At 39.3% G+C, this 22,473-nt stretch overlaps 1 protein-coding gene across 1 annotated transcript in view; it reads left to right on the top strand.

The window, feature by feature from the left end:
* The first annotated feature begins 850 nt into the window (after window positions 1–850).
* The window catches only part of tpo (thyroid peroxidase), a 78,217-nt gene continuing 56,594 nt past the window's right edge, over window positions 851–22,473 (top strand). The window contains exons 1-5 of the mRNA XM_059982000.1: window positions 851–857; window positions 5,750–5,863; window positions 9,568–9,661; window positions 14,995–15,167; window positions 18,387–18,519. Of these exons, the coding sequence (XP_059837983.1) occupies window positions 5,770–5,863; window positions 9,568–9,661; window positions 14,995–15,167; window positions 18,387–18,519 (494 nt within the window). The 5' untranslated portion in view covers window positions 851–857; window positions 5,750–5,769. The remainder of the gene's footprint in view (window positions 858–5,749; window positions 5,864–9,567; window positions 9,662–14,994; window positions 15,168–18,386; window positions 18,520–22,473) is intronic.

Below are 22,473 nucleotides of genomic sequence, written 5' to 3'. Positions count from 1 at the left end.
TACAGCAAGAAGTACCTCCCAACTATTGAATGATGGTGCAGACTGATAAATTGTGATCTCATATTTTTTATTGAAGAAAATGATTTTCACAAAACCAAACAAATCGGGCCCAGATGAGGAATTAAAGCAGACTTGGAATATAAATGGCATGCCTTGTAACAAAACCACCAGGGGAGGGAGGCTTTGATGGTTAATCACACAGAAGTAGCAGAGAACAGGGAGAACAAAGAACAAGATGTGTCGGTATTCAGGGCTGCAGCTGGAGAATGAGAGATTCAGTCAGTTGGAGGAACAGTCAGCTTGGCAGTCAGAGGAGTCAGCTAGCAATCGGAGGAGGGAGGCAGCTAGTAGTCAGAAGGGGGAGTATCTAGGCAGTAGGCTCCAGCTTGGGTTTGGGTCAAACTAAATTTCAAAATACATTTATTATCAAAGTACGTATATATCACCATAAACTATCTTGAGATTCCTTTTCTTGGTCGTCATTCACAGTGAACACATAGAAAGACAATGGAGACATTGAAAAACTGCACACAACACAAAAAAATTGACAAACAACCAATATGCAAAAGGCAACAACTATGAAAGTCCAAAACAACAAACAATATAATAATAATAATAATAATAAACAAACAAGAAATATCTAGAAAGTGAGAGAAAGAGTCCTTAAAGTCAGTCCATAGGTTGTGGGAACAGTTCAGGGTTAAGTGAAGTTATTTCTACTGGTTCAGGAGGCTGATGGTTGATCACAAAGTTCTGTCTAAGGGAGGGGGGGCGGGGGTGTGTGTGTGTGTATGTGCGTGCGCGCGCATACAGGAATTTAAAGTGCGCACAAAAGGTTGTCACCTGATACTTCACTGGTATGTTAAGTGTATTTCATGATCACTTACAATCACATTTCATTTTCTGGTTTCTGATGCGAACAGTGTTGAAAACGTGGAGTTTGCAATAATTTGTCTGCAGATTTTAGAGCTGTTTTATTTATACTGCTCTTATTGTTGTAACTGGCAAAAAATTGTACTTCACAAGATTTTTACACACACTGGTCTTTACAAATTAGAGGGAACATTGGCTGAAGGGTAATAACTGTTCCTGTAATGGTGTTTCCAAACCAGGCCTTGATGTAATTAGTCAGTATACTCTCCATTGCATATCCATAAAAGTTTGTCAGAATTTTAGATGACATGCTGAATCTTACAAACTACTAAGAAAGAAGAGGTACTGCCATGCTTTCTTTGTAATGGCACTTACTTGCTGGCCCTAAGGCATAGCCTCTGAAATGATAATGCCGAGGAACTTGAAGTTGCTGACCCTTTCCACCTCTGATCCCTTAATGAGTACTGACTTATACACCTCCAATTATCTCCTCCTGTAGTCAATAAACAGCTCTTTGGTTTTGCTGACATTGAGTAAGAGGTTGTTGCTATGGCACCATTCAGCCAAATTTTCAATCTTAATCCTATGTGTTGATCTGTCTCCACCTTTGATTTGGCCAATGACAGTTGTGCCGTCAGCAAACTTGAATAGAGCTTTGGAACTGTGTATGGTCATAAGTATAAAGCAAGTAGAGCACAGGGCTAAGCGTTCAGCCTTGTGGTGCACCTGTTCTGATGGTGATTGTGGAGGAGACATTGCCAATCCACAATAATTCATGGACAGCAAAAGTAATCAGCTAGTTGTTATTCTGTGACTTTACAGCAGATCAAGTGATCCAAAAGTAAACTAAAATAAAGCTCAACTCCTAGTCACTTACCTTGTTATAAATCACAGTTTCTCAATTAGAGATAAAAGGGTTGGATAAGACACAGATCCTACACATGATCCCTCTGTCATCTAAATTCTGCAATGCCCCTCTACTTCTTTGCTCCTTTGTTTCCTGATTTCACATCAAGTTCACCTACCATTTAAGGTCAACATGGCCACATTTATGATCTTGTAGTCTGCAGCTTTCTTCATTGTTCACCCTATTTTGTATGATTCACTTATCCATGTCTATAAAGCATTGTTTTATATCAAAGGATCAAGTACTGAGCCCCGTGCTGATCTTCCATTAAATACTTCCACTCAAATTAGTTGTTCAAAGTTTATGTACAGCTCTTGGATACATAAAGCTTGCTACATTGACGAAACTGTTCTTGCTTGACGTCAGTCTCAACAAGTGAGTCCAGCTTTGATTTGAAGAGTTTTGAGAGTGCGTACTCAAAGGTTTTTGAAAAGCTCATGTAACAGACTGTGAAGAATATTTAAAGATATGAATGATATGAGGCACTTGGGGTGAGAAAGAACAAACCAAAAAAATACATTCCTAAACTTGAGAGAGCCATAGATTTGGTAAAAGCCAAAGAAATCAGTCTTAAAGGAAGGACCTTGAAAAGCAGTCAGGTAATATAGGTTTTACTCTGATTAATCTATGTGAAATCAGAGGAAGTTTTTACTACTAATTGATTCAATTGTATAAAATGTTCAATTTATTAACATTCTTTATTTTTATTGAAGATTTGCAGTTGTTCCCCATTTTAAATGTATGTAATATATGATTACCAAATTAATACCTAGTTCAACACTTAACTAATTCAATTATTTTTTGAAAATAAGCTTATATTTTTGTCTAGTTGTGGAAATTGGTTTAATTTATTGAATATTTCAATATTTTAGTGTAATCAATGATGTTGGATTGTCATGTGTAGGCAATGTTAAAATGAATAGTACTTAAAACGTAATCACTCAATATGGTCTAATATGCAAACTGAAAATTTTAAGTATAAAAAACTCAATTTTAACTATTGATTCTTGTAAATTTGTAAACTGGTTAATTGGTTTATTTTTGTGTTTATTTTTGGTTGTTGCATTGTACCAAGGAATGTGAAAAACTTGTCTTGCATATTTGCCATACAGATCAATTTTTTACAACAGTGCATTAAGGAAATAAACGACAAAACCATAACAGAATGCAGAATAAAGTTTTACAGTTACAGGGAACATAAAATGCACATTGAAACCAAGACGTTGTGAGATAGATAATATAATGAGGTTACTTGTGAAGTCAAAAGTCTATCTTATCATACTAGGGAACTATGCAATGGTCTTATGCAGCTAGAAGCCCGGTTGTACAAGCTTTCAGTCTTCTGTATCAGGGGATAGAAAAGAGAATGTTCCAGGTTGGTTGAACCTTTGATTATGTTGGTAGCTTTACCAAAGTTGTGAGGTGTATATAGAGTCTGTGACGGGGAACCTTGTTTCCTAGATGTGCTAAATGGTGACCACAATTCTCTGCAGTTTCATGCTGCCATGGGAGAAGCAGTTCCTCTGCTAAACCATGATGCATCAGATAGGATTCTTTTACTGTTGGTATTGATAAAAACTGACAAGAGTTGTCAGGGACGTGCCAATTTTCTTTAGCCTCCTAAGGAAGTAAAGGTGCTAGTGAGGTTTCTTGGCTTCCGGTGTCTATGCAGCTGGACCAGGGTAACCTATCAGTGATTTTCACTTTTCGGAACTTGAAGTTCTCAACCCTCTTAACACAACACCCTTGCAGTAAGCAGGAGAGTGCGCATTGCCAAGCCCCCCGCCCACCCCGAATATAATGACCAGGTATTTTTTGCTTTGCTGAAATTGAGAGAAAGGTTGTTGCATTGATACCATGTCACTAGACACTTGGTCTCCTTCCTGTACTCTGATTCACCATTATTGGAGATACAACCCAGTATGTTGGTATCACCTCCAAATTTGTTCAGGCAGGATAATGAAGCCATTCTGTTTGTTAACTAAACACTGATTTATTCTTCTAGTTTTATTCGCCCATTGTTTGCTTGCAATTGTGAATAATTGCTTATGAAAGCCACCTGCAGCTCTGTGCTATTAGGGAAAAGGCAAATGTCACATGGAGACACAACCCCTCCTCACCCTGATCCACATCGTTTACTAACTCCTGTCTCACCCTTCCCCTTAATATCTTTATACTGTCCACTTTCCCTTCACATTCTGAATCCTGATGCAGTGTCTCAGCCCAATATTTTGGCTATCCCTTTGCCTCCCTGTAAATGCAAATAGACATCAGTTGGTGTTGTTGCAACCTTCTTCACTTTCCGCTTTACTGCAAATATTGACATCATCTGCAAACATAGTAATCATCCCACTAGTATTCTCATTCAGATTAGTAACATATGTGATAATAATATAGGAATAATAATATAGGAAGAATCCAGTACCAATCCCTGTGGCTCAGCACCTCTCTCAAGTTTTCAGTCAGAAAAGTATTCTTCATTATTACCCTCTGCCTCCAACCATAAAACTAACTTTGTTTCCAGTTTAGCACATGCTGGGTCCCATTATTTTAACTTTCCGAGTCAGCCTACCATATGGAACCTGGTGGTATTGCAGGAACATAATTATTACAAAAGGACTTATCATTCTAAACATATCTGCATTGCAGCATTTCTGTGAGATTCATTGGTCTTGAAGGTGAAGTCTTATTTTTGTGAATTCGTCAGAAAGCTTTGAGGAAAGTGTGGTATCATGCCAAAAACCGAATCGAGGTGGTGAGATCAGGGTACCAGGGGGTACCGAGTCAACTGAACTTGATATTTGGAAGGAGGCTTAAGCACAGGACTATATTGGAAAGGTTGGGTACAGGCTGAATCGTGCCGGCAGAGTCCAGGTCCCGAAGAGGATCTGCGATCTCAGTGTTGTGCTGAATCAAAAAGGTCAGTTACAGGCCGAATCAAGACGGCAGGGTCCAGGCACCAGAGCATACAGGAATGACTGAACCAATGTTTGGAGGTTGATTTAGGCAGCGAGCCAGATTGAAAAGGGCAGGTGGTTGGGGCCAGAGGCAAGGGATGGGCCAGTTCAGGTCAGCTCCATGACTCGGCACTGTGCTCAACTATGTGACTCTCTTTACGAACTTCAGTTCAGAATATTATTTGCTTGAGGTTATTGCTTGCATGATGTGTTCCTTTTCCCTGCAAATTGTGTGTTCAATGGTCTTTTTGTTTTGTTAATGGATTGTTTTGGGTTTCTTTATTTCATGGCTGCCTGTTAGGAAACAAATTTCAAGGTTCTATACTTGGATAATGAATATACTTTGAACTTTGAACTGTGATAACAGAGCAGTTGAGTTTACAGGTTGTGAATAAGCAAATGTTCATAGGATGGTGCTATTAAACCCATCACTGTAAAGTATGTACACGCAACTACCCCACCATAATAATCTTTCACACTTGACCCAATCAGCAACTAACCTTAGAAACACCTTGATATTGCTAGAATAAAATATAAAGGAAATTTAATACAAATGGAACATAATTTCAGTGAGAAAATTAGACACTTCAATTTTGAATTTGAATTTGAACTTGGCTTAAAGAAAAACCCACAGCTAAGCCTAGCACTTGCATGCAGCAGTTGTTTTGTTTTGCATTTCAACAATGCCAGTGTATTTTTGTAGCCACTGTTGTAATGGATGAATACTCATCAAAGGTGTAAATGAACTTGATGTAGGTCGACTCAACAAACTGCCACCCGAACAGTAACTTTAACTCAGAGCCTCACTAGGGGCTTGCCACTTGTATGTGGCGCATTAGTGACTTTTCAATTAACAGAGAAAAGCATTCAGAACTGCAGTCAGAGTATTCATAATTATCTTGCCAATGTGAACATGATCATATTAATAACAGCCTTTAGGGTACACTTTATCAGTTCACTTCACTAAATAACTAATTTCAAATATGTATTTCTTTCTTCTCTGCTCCACTAGTTTTGACCTTGTCCTTCAGAATGAGATTAATGGCAATGCTGGGTTTTGCAGTCATGGTTCTTTGCAAGAGATTGCTTGTCCCTTTCAATAAGAAAGGTGAAATGATCACAACAGGTAAGTTTTTAAAGTTCATTATTTCAAAGAACTACTATGAGTAGGGAGAAGGGGTTAAAAAAGCTTCCGTTATCTTTCCTGTATTTTTCCAAACTAGGGCATGTCCAGTACATATGGATAAGGGATGCCTCACCCCTTTTGCATTTTTTTTCAACAGGGATTAGCACCTGGGTGCATGCGAGATAATTTAATTTTAGACAAATGGGCCCTGTGTACGACCTTGAACTGTAACAGGCAGGGCGGGCACACAAAGAGGTTGAGTTAACCAATTTGAGGACTTCATCCCATATCTCATCTGACATTGAAAAATTTAAATCTTGCTCCCACCAGTTTTAATTTTGTCAAGAGAGGCTCTCCTCAGCACCGCCAGCTTGTCACAGATAAAAGATATTAGACCTTTGCACAATGGATTCAAACAAAGAAACATATCAATGACATGTGTGTCGGGTATCAGAGGGCGGATAAAATGTCTAATTTGCAAATATCTAAAGAAATGAATGTTGGGTAGATTAAACTTTGCAGACTGTTGTTTAAATGATGCAAAACAGTTGTCTAAAAAAGATCTTTAAGGCGTCTGATGCCCTTTTTGTACCAGTCTTGAAATGTTCAATTATGTGTAGAAGGCTGGAAGAGATGATTATGTAAAATAGGACTTGAAAGAAAGAAGCCGTGGAGACCATTATGCTTTCTGAACTGATGTCTTCCAAATTCTATCCCAAGTACTTAATTACAATTTGGAACCCAACCTTTTGATTGCTCTTTTCAGCACCTCCAGAAAGGGGGACAAGCACCTAAGTCCGACTAAACGTCACATACTGTCTTTTGCCTCTCTGTTGGCCAGGCACGCAGTTTTGCTCAAGTGGAACGATGCTGCTCTGCCCACCCACACTCAGTGGCTCAGGGACATCATGTCCAGTCTACACCCTGAGAAGATCCACTATTCAATCCTCAGTTTGGTCATGAAGTTCCAAAAGGTGTGGGGACCCTTTCTTAAATATTTTCAAAATTCCCAGCTAGACTAAAGGTCCATTCTCTCTCCCTTTCCTCAGTACGTAAATCCCTGACCTCCAGCATTTTCCGGTAAAACTCTTTGGGCTCATATTTGTTATCATGAAACAGCCTATGTATTAGAAAAATACACTTTCTCTATACCAATGCAGCTCTGTGGGGACAAAGGTTCTGTTTAACCTTTTGGCCAATGCATTGATGGCTTAGAGTTGGGGACTGGGAGGGGTGGGGTGATAATGTTTGTACTATGGGTGCACCTCTTTCATAAATGTGAATTGTACATTTGATACATTTCTTATGCACTGCACAATTCTCCTTTGTACTATGTTCTTTTTATTTTAAAAAAAAAACAATTTAAATATTGAGGGGAAAAAAGCTTCCATTATTACTTTATTCATTTTGTTTTATTTCTTTTGCTGACTGTTCATCAATGGAATTGGGTTAGGAAACTCACTACCTAACTTTTTCATTAATTGAAGCTTACACTTTATTGTCCCTGGGGTAACAACTTAAAACATGAGATCCAGAGTTCCCTCTATATCAATATTCACTCAGACCAATTTGCCAATTTACAACATCAAAATAGGGGATCTCCACTAGCCAGATGGAGATCTCACTTTCTTCTCCCAAACCCTGAAATGAGGGTTCTTCCTTTCGATGGTGGGACTCTTGAAAGATCTATTCCTGATAAGGCACTCAAACCATCTACTATTATATTCATTATTTATCAATACAGATATTACCTTTCAGTATCATTGACTACAGGTCACCAGATTGATCTTTAACATCTTTTTAAAGGCTTTGAACCTAAAGTGACAACTGGTGATTTATGGGCTCTTCGTTCTCTACAATAACCAGCTTGAATCAGTCCAGGAAGGCACAGACCCCAGCATTCACAAACTCGCATGTTATATTTAACCAAAGAACAGCTCACAAATTACTCCTTATTTGGAAATGATCCAGCAGATTACCTGAAGCATCATTTGGTCCACTGAATGCCAAACAACTTCGTCTTGCAAAATGGGGGATGTAAAACAGTTCCACAAAATTACAGCCTCAATCTCCAAGCACATGGCAAGAGCAAAGATTTATTTTCTTCCACTGTCTTTGATCCATTCGAGTTTGACACTTCCTTCCATATTTTAAAACTGCCATAGCCACCACTTTTCTAACCTTGTCTCAGAGATCATTGTTGCACTGAAACTTCTGACCAATGGAACTTTTTTTCAAAACATTCTTAATGCTTTTGGAATTTCTAGAAGTGGAGATTGAAGGAGAAGTTTATCTTTGGCCATTTGTGCTATATCCACAATATTGGTTTTCAATACCCAACATTTCAGAATTGAGGTACATGTTCCTGAACTTTTGTATATGTAACCAAGGATGATTATTTTTCCCTTGGTGTCTGCCTGGAAAGGGTAGGCTATAATTCTCCATTATTATTTACAATATAAAATGCTTTGATTCATTTTGAGTTATATTACCAGGCCATGAATGTTTTGATTTTTTTTTCTGGATGTTGCTTTTTTTGACTTGTCTCCCTCTTAGTTTTGTCTATGTTATTCCTTTGCCTTGTCTGGAAAGCTAAACCGTCCAATTCCAGTAACGATTGCTGACGTAATGGATGGCCACAAACATGGTCTGATCATGTTGCTAATATGATAGAGCTATACACCACAAAAAAAAAGATTTTTTTGACTTACCATACCCATACAAGCCATGAAACCAACCTTTACTAATCCCCATTTTTTTTGTGTGTGCCAGAGCCTCGATGACCACTTATTTTTTCAAGTGGTTGTCTTGGAGGAAAGATTCTGTGAGTTGTCCCCCACGTCCTTCTCACTAATCCCCATTATTATCACTTATTCTGTAGCTTTCTATGCTCAGATAATACAACAGATTGTGCAGATATGATATTTGGCCTCTTGGATACATGTTGCCTCAGTATAACAATGACTGAACTTCAAAGATTCATCACAGAATCTGGATTCCGGAATGGCTAGCCTGTGACCGGTCAGTGGCAGGCTGATAGCAGTTGCGTCGCTAAACCATCAGACACACTGCCTCTTCAGTTCTCTTTCTCATTATTCTTTCTGTCTGTGACCTCCTGCATAATTATAATAAAGTCCAATGTAAACTGAATAGCACCTCACCTTCAATTTGAGCACACTGAAGCTTCTGACCTCAAATATCACATTCTACAATCTCAAATAACATACCATGTTTGATTCAGGTGCTTCATTTGTACATCATCCATTTGTGATATTGACTCAGGTTTCCCACTCTCAAATAGTACAATCTGACTAGCTGGACACATGTTTAATCTATCTTGCACGTTTATTCATTTCTGTGTTTCTAATGGCCCTCATTTGATAATATTTGTTCCATTTTCACCTCTAATTGCTCTCATCAAGCTATCGATCATAACATATTTCCACGGCAATCTTGGTCTCTCTTTATCAGAAGTATGTCCTGTGTCCAATCAAAACTTCCAACGCCTCCTCTGCAATGTGTTTCCTCTCTTTCCCATTCACAATCAAGTGTCTCCAACCAGAAACATTAACTCTGTTTCTCTTTCCATAGATGTGGCCCACCTGATGAATGTTTCCAGTAGTTTCTGATTAATTTTTTATTAGTAATTTCATTACTATGAGATGATTCATAAGTGTGTTTCACCATTTTCTTCTATTCTGAAGAATGTTCAGAGAACCTTGGAGATCCCTTTTTGCCTAACGCAGTTCAAAGAGGATTAGACATGGTTGACAAATCAATATATCACACAATGAAAAGGTAAGACCATTATGGAAGACAAGTGAACCCTTTGGAAATAAACATTTCTCTTAAGAAGAAATCTGTGGTAACTTCTACTTTACAAAAAGACCACTCGACAACTTGATGGCCAAAAGAGCATCTTTATCTGGGACGGCAAATGATATTTACAATACAGAAGCTTCCAGGTACCTCGTGCGGCCTGGGTGGAGGAACTATATACAATGCACACTGGGAGTAAAAAGAGCAGAAGTAAAGACCCCGCCAACCCCAGATCCCACCTCTTGCTACCACAGCTTCCCAATTAGTACTAACTTACTTTTAATAATACTCACATTACAACACTTCTCCCCCTTTAAAATCCAACATTCCCCAAATATAGAAGAACTGGGAAATAAAAACAGTGGTATCATTAGCAACAGTTTACCAATACAAAAACACCTAAAAAACATGGCAAATTCAACATTCAATCTAACAACAAAAATAACTATCCAATCAAAGATTCAGTCTGTCAGGAGGTTTGTGAGGGCGCTGCAATCTACGCACCACCCTGGTGACCCAGCAGGCACTGTTGGTGAGGATGTTTTGGGTGGATCTAGTGTTGGGGACATGAAAGGGGTCCGTGTGTCTGCGTGAGAATGTCCATCCTCTTCAGGGGACTCTGCCCCCTCTGCCAGTGTCTCTCCCTCTGGGAAAGTCACTGGCGGACATGCTTTCCTGGTATGCATCAAGTGGTCATTGCTCCTTACCTGTTTTGGATTACTGAGCTTCTTTGAAATTGGTGGCAAGCTATTCTCAGCATTATTGGCATATGCAGGATTGCCACCTGGCTTGGAACACACTGAAGAAGGAACTTTGGTTTTTGAACCATATTCACGACCGTGGCTCAGAATAGACCCAATTGCAAATTTTTCATAGAGTTCCTTGTTATAACTTAAAACTACCTGGAGTTCAACAGCAGGAAATTGCAACGCGTTTCGGAAGAGCTCTTGTGCTTGAAAAAAGGTCCTGTCTGTTAAATCACAGTCATTGATTTTGATGATACATTCATTCTCCTGGAGCAGGTTCTCTTTTCTTGAATGGCTGTTCTCTTCAATACAATGAATACTCAGGCCAAGGATTCTTCCACTCAGTGTAGAGTGAAAAGGTACCACATGGATTCCCAGGGGGCCACTGCCTCTAGAAAATTCTACTTTCTTTGTCAAATCACTAAAAGTGCTTGCTGAATGCTTGTCTGGTGGTCCTAGAGGCTCTGTTCTTACATCGTCTGTGGGTGCCCCGTTTGCTACCATTACGATTGGCTTCACATGCAGGTTCCTGTTAGCGGGATCATCAGGCTGAGATGCACCTTGCTGTAACTGGGCAGGTGGTACAAGAGCTGGGTCACTGCTTCGCCGTACTAGAAGTGGTGTGCTGGCTTTCAGTGCCGAGGGGGTAACTTCAATTGCTCCTGTAATAGGCTGAAGAGCCTCCAGCTGCGCTGCGAGCTCACTCTCAAATGTGTCCGGACTATGTCTGTCACTCACATTGCCATCAGCGACTTCATCTGCACACTGCACCTCATGCTCTTCCGTCATGTGTGCATACTTAAATTCATGCCAGCTGATCCGGATTTTGCAAAGCCAATCGCGGCCCAGTAGACTAGGCCCACTGCCTTTAGTTATCACCTGCTTGGCTTCAGCCTTCTGGCTCCCGGCTGAAATATCCACATATAAAACCCCTAAATAAGGTATGGGCTGCCCCATATAGATCCTGAGTTGGAGCTTAGATGGTCTGATGGGAGGCAGGTTGGTTCCCCATGTCCTCCTGTATGTCTCTTCACTAATGACGGATAGCCGCTGAATCAATCTCGAACTTAATGTCCTTTTCCTTGACAGTAACTGTGGCATAGTATGGTTCAGGTGGTCCCCCATCCATTTACACCCCAAACATGTTGTAGACACACGCTGCCTCCTCGTCTGCTTCTCCTAGGTGGGGTGTGGCTGCCTGAGTCTGTTGAGCTTTCCCCTGCCCAGGCCTAACCTTACCCTTTATGCTCCTGCACTTTTTAACTAAATGGCCCTTCTTGCTACAAGCATGGCAGACAGTATCTTTGAATTCACAAGTATTTGCATAGTGTGTTCCTCCACACCAAAAACATCCCAACCGCTTTTCCTGTCTACCAGTCTCCCTCCTGACTTGGAGCACTGACGCCGACTGCAAACCCCGTATCCTTTCTGTATATCCTTGGCATTATTAACAGCCACCTCCATGCTTTGGGCAATTTCTAGGGCTGTCTTGAAAGTCAACGGTGGGGTTTCCCCCAACAAGCGGCGTTGTACAGCGGCATTATTAATGCCGCAGACTAATCTGTCACAGAGCATGCCGTCCGACACGGCTCTGAAATCGCAATGCTCCACAGCTGCCGAAGCCCGGCCACAAAATCCCCCACAGACTGACCTGGCTTCCAAACATGGCTGTGAAACTTGAACCGTTGAACTATCACTGAAGGCGTCAGATTGTGGTGGCAAGCTTGACCAGTTCGTCATACGGAATTTCTCCCAATTTCCGCAGTGTAGCTAAGTTCCGTATCAGCTTGTACGTCCTTGCCCCACACACACTCAGGAGAATAGAGCGCTTCTTAGCCTCCTCAGTAATTCCATTAGCACAGAAAAAGTGGCCCAACCTTTCCTCGTACTCCGGCCTCTCCTCGATTTGCTCGTCGAACAGACCGACCGTTCCGAACATAGCCATCCGAACACGAGGCTCCTCGCCCGCTCACAACTCCTGATCATAAACGGGGCCGGCCTGTCCACAAAACCGGTTTACCTCATCGCTAAAAATATGTGGTAACTTCTACTTTACAAAAAGCCCACTTAACAACTTGATGCCCAAAAGAGCATCTTTATCTGGGACAGCAAATGATATTTACAATACAGAGGCTTCCAGGTATCTTGTGCAGCATGGGTGGAGGAACTGTATACAATGGGAGTAAAAAGAGCGGAAGTAAAGACCCCGCAAACCCCGGATCCCGCCTGTTGCTACCAACAGCTTCTCGATTAGTATTAACTTACTTTTAATAATACTGACATTACAACAAAATCAACTTAGGTTGCTTGCAGATTTCTACATAGATTCCTTAAATCTCCACAGAAGCAGCCCTTATATCCTGTTCTAATATCATACAACTGGTGGAAAGAAAATTCTTGATGATCAAAACTGAGTGGGATTTTCAAATGCTTTGAAACTCCAGCATAAGAGTCCTTCAAGGGTTTGTTGGAGACATCTCAAAATATTGGTCTGAAATGTGGAATACTTATCACATTAATAAACTGTGCACTGCCAGTACCTGTCCCTCAGCCCCTCCCAATTTTCTCCTATAAGGAGATGTATAACGTCAGACCAGAACCTGTAAGGTGTTCTCAGACTACCTACCTTATCAACACAGATTTCTCACCCAAGCTATCTTAATGTGTAACGCAGAAGATGTTGAAGGAACTCAACAGGTTAGGCAACATTATATAGTGAATTCTCTCAATAGAAACTGATTGATTCATGAATTCCTCCAGTATCTTGTGTGTTACTTTGGATTTCAGCATTTGCATTCCCATGTGCCTTTCTTTATTTTGCGGTATTCCATGAAGAAATGCCTTGCATTCTGTTGCACCACTGAGATGCAAAGAACTTGGAGTCCTTCTTTCCCTTTGCATTATAAATGTGTGCTTATAATGAACACTTTACTCATTGTACTTGAACTCATTCATCAATGCACAAAAGGTGGAAGGCTACTAATAATCAAGGCTCATTCACACGAGTGTAGTGAATGCAGTAAAATCAGTTTGCATGATCATATTGTAATCCCAATTAAAATATCTTTAACTCTCCCAAGAAATCAATTTGTTTGGAATAATTGAATTGTAGGGAAAAATATTTACTTGCACTATCAAAAACGTACTTGAAAACAGGGGCACAAGTTCAACTCTAATTGTCCAATGTATGTTTGGCCTTCCATGTCCATATTTTCTTGTGTTTTATAATGTTGTTTTGACAAAACACATTTGAAGGTACAGAGACTGGGCTTCTTTATCTCCCTTGCAATTAGATCCTTGATGTCCTAACTGGAGACCACAATCACAGTGTGCTAGTAATAATATATCTTCCTTGCTGACGATCAAAACTGGCACACCTCAAGGATTTGTGCTTAGCCTACTGCTCTACTCTCTCTTTACCCATGACTGTGTAGCTGGCGTAGCTCAAATGTCATCTATAAATTTGCTAATAATACAACCTTTATTGGCAGAATCTCAGATGGTAACAAGAGGGTGTACCAGAGCAAGATATACCACTTAGATGAATGGTGTTGCAGAAACGACCCTGCACTCAATGTCAGTAAGATCAAAGATCTGATTGTGGACTTCAGAAAGGGTAGGATGAGGGAACAAATGTGAACCAAAAACTATGTGAACTATTATTTCAACAAAACTATGTGAACCAATTCTCATTGATGGGTCAGAAGTGGAAAGAGTGAGCAATTTCAAGTTCGTGGTTTCAAAATCTCTGAGGATCTATCCTGATCCCAACGTAGTGATGCAGCTATAAAGAAGGCAAGACAATGGTTAGGTTTCATTAGGAGTTTGAGGAGATTTGGTATGTCACTTAAAACACTCAAAAACTTCTGCTGATGGAATGGAGAGCATTCTAAAAGGCTGCATCACTGTATGTTATGGGGAGTGCTACTGCACAGTATCAAAAGAAGCTACAGAAAGTCATAAAACTATTCAGCTCCATCTTGGGTACTAGCCTCCATAGTATCCAAGATATCTTCAGGGAGCAGGGTCCTAGAAAGACAGCGTCATTATTAAGGACCCCCATCATCCAGAACATGTCGTCTTCTCATTGCTACTGTCAGGAAGGAGATACAGAAGCCTGAAAGCACACACACAGCAATTCAGGAACAGCTTCTTCCCCTCTGTTACCTGATTCCTAAATGGACATTGAAACCATGACCATTACCTCACTCTTTTAATTATTTTTGTTTGTGTGCTATTTTTAATTAAGCTATTTAATATTCATATATATATACTATAACTGACTTACTTATTGATATATTTTCTAAATTATCATGTATTGCTTTATATTGCTGCCAGTAAGTTAACAAATTTCACAACATGTGCTGGTGATTTAACCCTGATCCTGACAGATTGTCAATGTAATATATTCTAAAACTAGAATAAACAAATTCATCTCAGAGTAATCAACTTTGTTTTGTACTAATTGTATAAAACTAATAGAGGTCATTTGACATTATTTGATCAAATTCTTCTACATTCCATTAACAATCTGACATGTGATGACTTGGCTTTATTTTTCTCTAGCAGGGATATCAATGTGAGTAATGTGCCCTCTTCTATTGAGCTGATGTCTTTTTTCAAGCGGCCAGACTCTGAGAGCAGAAAGATTTCAAGAGCTGCTGAGGTCATGGAAATGTCTTTGATTCTGATCCAAAAGACCGTACACAAGAAATACAGAAGATCAGTGAATGTTACTGGTAAGGAGGTCTTGTCAATCCCCACAAATCAAAGGAAATTTTGAATGTATCGGAGTTCTTCTCTCCAATGTTCATTTGAGGTAAAGTGAAACATTGCCCATATAGTCAGTGTCATTAGTTCAAAGATCAGACCCAGCATATGAAGAATGAATGTCTTCCTGCCATTCTGCTTTTGCCAAAATATGTATTTGTGCTCTAACATTATAAAAATAAATTATTTTCAAAATATTCTCCCCTCTAGAGTGTAACTGAGATGGAGTTAAAAACAGAAACAATTTAGGATACAGGAACCATATGAAATTCCAGAACTTATGACATAATCTTGTTGCCCCTGGAAGATAACATAATGACACAAAGGCCATACAGGTCAGAACATGAGAGAACCAGCTATGCAATCACAGCAGATACAAGACCTGTGCTTTCAAGATTATAATTCCAGGTTCTAGATTACTAGTCTTGCCCTATAATATATAAATCTTTGGCCTGAATCTCAGTTTAATTTGGAACTGGGCTGATTCTTTAGAAGGCACAATTGACAAAATAACTTTAGCACAGTTGGGCAGAACAGAATTCAAGTCTGGCTCTGGCATGTGAAAAGGATTATGTGTTTCAACCATTTTATTGCCTTATTTAATATATTATGATGTAAGCTTTTAAAATTACATTTATTAAGATGCTGCAGGAGTATTTAAGGAGCATACTGTCTATTTCAAATGATCTGTCCTCTGCTGCATAAGTTTTCTGTTTGGATGCATTTGAACACTATAAAGTTATTTGAAAATATATTTCCAAGCAGGTTGACAGCATTTTTAAGGAGATTATTTGAGAGTAGCCAGATGATTTATCACTAATATTAGACTGCTGCTGAATATCTATTATTAGTCATAATATTCTGCGGTCTAGCCATGCTCCAGGTAGTTTACTGACAGAAGACATATAGAGGTTTATTGCAGAACATCATGCAACGATCTGAGTGCCAAGTCATTAATCATACCCTTTACATGAATATACAGTATTGAAACTCATGAAGATTATTGTTGTCAATAAATCTAGTCACTCAAAGTAACAAACTAATGAAGAAAGAGTTTGCATTCTTAGAATTCTTAGAAGGTAAATAGGTTTTATGAGAATCACACAAACTTCAAAATGATACTACTCACACTGACTATAATGAAGTCAGTTCATAAGGTTTGAATCAAATCAATTTTTGTCCTCCCTCCAGGAGAACTGATATTTATTAAAAGTCCTTCAGTTGTGTCCTCAGTCAATTATTTCTCAAAGACACATGCTTCTTTTAGCTTTCGCTAAAAGCTATGAGGAGCAAGTGAAGAAATTATTTTTCACTCAAATACCTATGATCTAGAATTCGCTGCCTGTAAGGGAAAAAAAAGACACTCAATGTCTTAAAAAGGGAATTGGATCAGCATTGGATACAGAATAATCTGAGTTTCTGGAGACAGCGTGGGGATATCACCAAAATGCTCTCATAGGAACTAGCACAGATTTAATTGGCTGAATGGTCTCCTCTTGTGCCTTACCGATTCTATAGTAAATGTGATTATAATTTACATTTTATAACATTTAAAGAGAACTAAACATAGGATCGCTTGTTGACATGCAGTCAATCACACATGTGCACACATATATTGCATATTATGGCTACAGTTAAAGCTAGTATGCTACTGCTCCAGATTCCTTTTATAGTGATTCCTGTTAGCATACTGAGGTTAAAAATTAATTTGTACACTGAAGCGATTCCATAAGATCATAAGACATAGGAGCAGAATTAGGCCATTGAGCCCATCAAGTCTGCTCCACCATTCCGTCATGGCTGATTTATTATCTCTCTCAACCTAATTCTCTGCCTTCTTCCCATATCCTTTTGTGACCTGGCTAATGAAGAATCTATGAACCTCTGCTTTAAATATACTGAATAAACTGGCCAGCACAACCAGATATGGCAATGAAATCCACTGATTCAGTACTCTCTGTTCTAAATGGATGTCCTGCAATTCTGAGACCGTGCCCTCTGGTCCTAGACAGTCCCACTTCTCCAGATACACTCTATCCAGGCCATTCAGCATTTGGGAGGTTTCATTGAGATTCCCCACCCATTTTTCTAAACTCCACTGTGTACAGGCCCAGAGCCATTAAACACTCCTAATGCAGTAGCCCCTACATTCCTAGAATCATTCTCATGAATCTCCTCTGGACCCGCTTCAATCCCAGCATATCTTTTCTTAGATCAGAGGACCGAAAGTGCTCACAATACTCTGTAGTCTGACTAGTGCCACAAAGCCATCATTTCCACTCTCCAGATCATTGAGAAATAAGGTGATAAGAAGTGGTCTGAATACCAACGCATGTGGAACACTACTAGCCAATCAAAAAAGGCCACCTTTATTCCCACTCTTTGCCTCCTACCAGTCAGCCAATCTTCTATCCATACTAGTATCTTTCCAGTAATACCATGGGTTCTTATCTTGTTAAGCAGCCTGACACACAGCATTTTGTCAAAGGTCTTCTGAAAATCCAAGTAAACATCCACTGACTCTCCTTTCTCAAAGAATTTCAACAGATTTATCAGGCACCATCAATCAAATATTTTTCAGGTAACCTCCTGCAGTCATAAGAAGTATGAAACCTGCTTTTTTTTTCCTGAATACAGTCAGCTGACCAAGTGACAAACCAACATAACAGTATACCTTGAAATTACTGCTTGATCTCCCACTTACATACACAAAAGATTCAATTCTTGTTTTAGACACCTGCTCTGACAATCAGTTTTGGTTTAAATTAAATTCTCATTCAGAGCATTTCAGACTTGTAATGACTCTATGCTTTATATCAATGCCCTTGCTGTGTCAGTGCCTGAGAAACCAACACAACAGCATCAAGTAACCAGAACAAGGAGTTTTCCGACATACTGAATTCCTGATGGAAGCTGGTCCAGGTCCTTTATTCAAATTTTGGCATTGTGTGTATCAGTAAATCAAAGCCAGATGTCTGCAATACTTTCATTAACTCAAGGCTTCAGAACCAGGTCTTCTGAAAAATGATCATTTCAGTGATACGACACCAGAAGAATTGGTGGTGGTAATTCAAAAATATACTTTCCTAATGTAAATTATTATATCAGTCCAGATGTGATATGTCCTATGAGTAATAAAAGAAATCTTGTCAATTTAAATAAGAGATTTTTTTTCCATTTTCATTTAGGTCTACTCTCTCCGAACGTGTTGAAAACTCTTCATGCTGCAACAGGATGTTTACCTCACATGCAGCCTCCAAAGTGTTCCAATAGTTGTTTAGCCCAAAAGTACAGGTCGATTGATGGGAACTGCAACAACAGGTTTCTGGAAATTTTTTCATTTACTCATCTCATTATTATAATACTTGGATCTTTTCCATATCAAAGATGTTAAGGTATTTGGATGTTGACATTAGCCAAGTACTTAGCACAACTTTTCCAATAACTAATGTTCCATATGCCTGCTTCTAGCATGTCTTAAAAAGAGCTTGTGTTCCTTCGAGTGGCTGAACTAGTCAACCCTTGAGTATTTTGCTTCACAGTGTGTCGACACTGAAATGTCAACAGCTAATAACCAAGGACCAGGAAAAAATATCTATAGTAAATTCATCATTTTTTTGGATAGTGCTGTAAAAATATATACTTTAATGTTGGCTTTGAAAAAGGCCACATTGAATATGAGAGAAATCAGCACCTGGAGTGAAAGAGAAATGAAAATCAAGCTAGATAAAATGCCTTAGGGGTGTCAAATGAGACTCAGTTGGTGGCACATTTTTTTGACTTAACTCCAGATATTTTGAACATAGTTCAGCTAAAGCATCAGTGCTGTATTGCCTAAGATAAGGTTTTCAGATAAAATATGAAATCAAGCTTCCTATTGTTTGTGTGCTTGGTTGGAAATAAATGATCTATGGTGCAGATTTGAAGAAGAACAGAGGAATTATCTGTGGTGTCAACAGACATAAGTGATCTGATACTTAGTTTGACATTTCTGTTCATATTGCCTTGCTGTTCAAAAATAGGCTTCTCACTTTCGACTTCTCAAAGTCCTTTGGATTTGTGAACATCATTTAAAAAACATCAAAATATTTTTCAAATCTTCAACCATATGTAATGATATTTGCAAACATTATTTACAGGTCCATGGTCCTATTATAAGTCATAATAGTGATGTTGACTCTAGAGCAAGGTCTCAGCTTTCAACGATTCATTAAGCTAATATAGTTCTTCTGAGAACACCCAGGAGAGTCATTTAGTCTGAGGTGTCAGCAAACTAGATGGTGTTTACACTACTTTTTGAAGAATGCTTCCTCTCCATAGTTTACTTGCCTTTTGTTCAACTGGACACGATGTAACCACTGTTTCCACCCTATGGTAAATCTCCATTTCAATCCAGAGTTTATTTCTCATTTTCTGGCCCCAATCAGCCAGCTGCTGAGATGTCACAATCACAAAACTTTTAAGCATTGATAATTTCTGTTTTCTCCCTTATTTTTTTCAGAAGGTGATAGGGGAAAAATGGAAAGTAAATGTGAAAAGCATTTTTAGCACAAAGAATAGTGGGGATGTGGATTGCCTTGCTAGGGGTGCTGGTGCAGACAGAGTATAAAAACATTTAAGACACTCTAGTGTACTATATAAATATGCAGAGAATGGAGACATGTGGCCTATGTGTAGGTGAAAATAATTAGATTAATTAGGAGTCACTGGTTTGATTTGTCTGACACAACATCATGGATTATCTTGTGCTGTACTGCTCTATGTTCTAGTTTGTCATATAAATGTTTTTCATAGTCTGTATCATTTTCCATTAGCCATTATGGTCAATGGTGTTTTGCATATTGCAATTCCTACATTCTTTTGTCTGATATTTCTCTCTTCCTGCTGCCATTCACTCATTGACCAGGTAACCTTGTTTGCTTCTTATCCCCATGGTCATCCGAATTAACTCTATCAGAGACATATCCCACCCTCAGCCAGCCAGCAACATAATAAGCTTCTTTTGTCCTCTTCCCAGTTCTGATGAAGGGTTTCTCTTCCCGCCAGAGATGGCCTGATCTGCTGAATATTTCCAGCATGTTGTTTTTACTGTAAGATTTCTATCGGACAAGTTTTACTTTAGATTTTCACCTTTTGTGCTCTTTTCAAAAAGATTCCAAACTCATTTACTTTTTCAATTCATCTTGAAAAGCTTTATGAATAAAACAAACTGAGAAGAATTGGCTGGTTCCATTATCTCATCCCAGGATGAAAAACCAAAACAATAGAGTGAAACTTCAAAAGTCCATTTCAACCAATACTCAATTCCATGCCAAACGACCAGGCTTTCCAAAGTTGGGCTCTGCATTCCCATCGCAGTCACTTCTTCCCCTATTCCCAAAGACTGGAAATTCATTTCAAATCAGTTTTTATATTAATGTGATAATTCTATATATTTTATGTTTTTAAACAAATGTACTTTTGTTACTTTTGTTACTGTGTAGTGGTGAACGGAGAGAATCTTGCTGTGATCTTCAAGCTGCACAGTTTTTCAGTGGGAGTCAAAGGGATGGAATACAGTGTGCATTCTAGCATTCCTAATGCCAGAAAGTCCATGCATCACTAGTGCATGTGAGATCAAGGATTGATAGACTAATTTGGTAAACTACATTAGATATTTACATAATGCATTCTTCTCTCCCACTTCCAAAACATGGGTGAAGGAAACCAGCCTGCATATTAGAGAGGTACAGACTTGGCTTCTTTCTCACCATGTTTTTACATCCCTCCAAACTGAGCTCCCTCCTGGCACTATTCTTGCTTGTGGAACAAGTGCTACACTTGCCCCTACAACTCCTCCCTCACTGCCATTCAGGACTCTAAGCTGTCCTTCCAGTTGAGGCAACACTTCACCTGTGAGTCTGTTGGGGTCACTTGTTGTGTTCAGGTTTCCTGGTGTGGCCTCCTGTAAATTGGTGAAACCTGAACACAGATTGAGAGACTGCTTCACCGAACATCTAAGCTCTGTCCACCAGAACAAGCAGGATCTCCCAGTGACCATCCATTTTAATTCCACTTCCCATTCCGATTCTGATATGTCCATCCATGACCTTCTCCACTGTCATGATGAGGCCAGACTTAGGCTGGAGGAAAAACACCTTATATTCCGTTTGGGTAGCCTCCAACCTGATGGCATGAACATTGATTTCTCAAGCTTTCTGTAATTCCCCCCACACACCCCCTTTCACCATTTCCTATCCCCTTTTCCCTCACTCACCTTATCTCCTTGCCTGCACATCACCTCCCTCTGGTGCTCCTCTCACCTTTTTCTTTCTTCCATGGCTTTCTGTCTCTTTCACCAATCAACTTCCCAGCTCTTTACTTCATCCCTCCCCTCCAGGTTTCACCTATTACCTGATGTTTCTCTCACACCTCTCTCACTCCACCTTTTAAAGCTACGCTTCTGCTTTTCGCTCCAGTCCTGCCGAAGGATTTCAGCCTGAAACATCGACTGTACCTTTTTTTCCATAGATGCTGCCTGGCCTGCTGAGTTCCTCCAGCAATTTGTGTGTGTGTTGCTTGGATTCCCAGTATCTGCAGATTTCCTCTTGTTTACGTTTTTACTGTTGTGAGAAGAAAAGGAAAAGAATTGTAAAAAGGAAATATTTTATGTGGCTTAAAACAGATGTTCATTATATTCATATATTTAAAGCAATCATATGTTGAAAAATCAAATTAACTAGCCGATTAACTCCTGAGCAGATTGGCTGCCCAGAACTGCAGGTACTGAGATTGCAATCTTGATCTGGTTTCTCCAGCTCAAGGCAGAAAAATTAGAAGCATCAACAGGCCATCCAGTCCTTCACACCTGTTTTACAATTCCATAAGATAATGGCTGCTTTTCTTCCTCTCAAGAGCAATTCTATAATCAATAATCCTACATCCCTTGACTATCTTAATTATTAAAAATCTATCACTCTCTTCCTTGAACATACTTGGTTACTAAATCTTTACTGTCCTCTTAGGTAGAGAAATCCAAGGAAAATTCACTCGCCTCTGACTCTGAAGGAAGTACTTTATTCTCGTCTCAGACCTAAATGGCTAGCTGCATATTCTGAGTTCTAACTCTCCCAACCAGTAAAAATACCATTATATTCACTCCGACAAGCTCCATAAGAATATTGTATGAGGTTTCCTATTATTTTTCAAAGTATAGGCCCAATCTGCTTAATCTCTCTGCAGAGGGCAGCCTCCCTCCCTCCCTCCTCCTCTTTTCCACACTGAAATTCACATCAG

The sequence above is a fragment of the Hypanus sabinus genome, chromosome 10, assembly GCF_030144855.1.
Source record: "Hypanus sabinus isolate sHypSab1 chromosome 10, sHypSab1.hap1, whole genome shotgun sequence".
NCBI lineage: Eukaryota > Metazoa > Chordata > Chondrichthyes > Myliobatiformes > Dasyatidae > Hypanus > Hypanus sabinus.
Note: the sequence above shows the minus strand (reverse complement) of the source record. Positions and strands in the feature narration are given on the sequence as shown.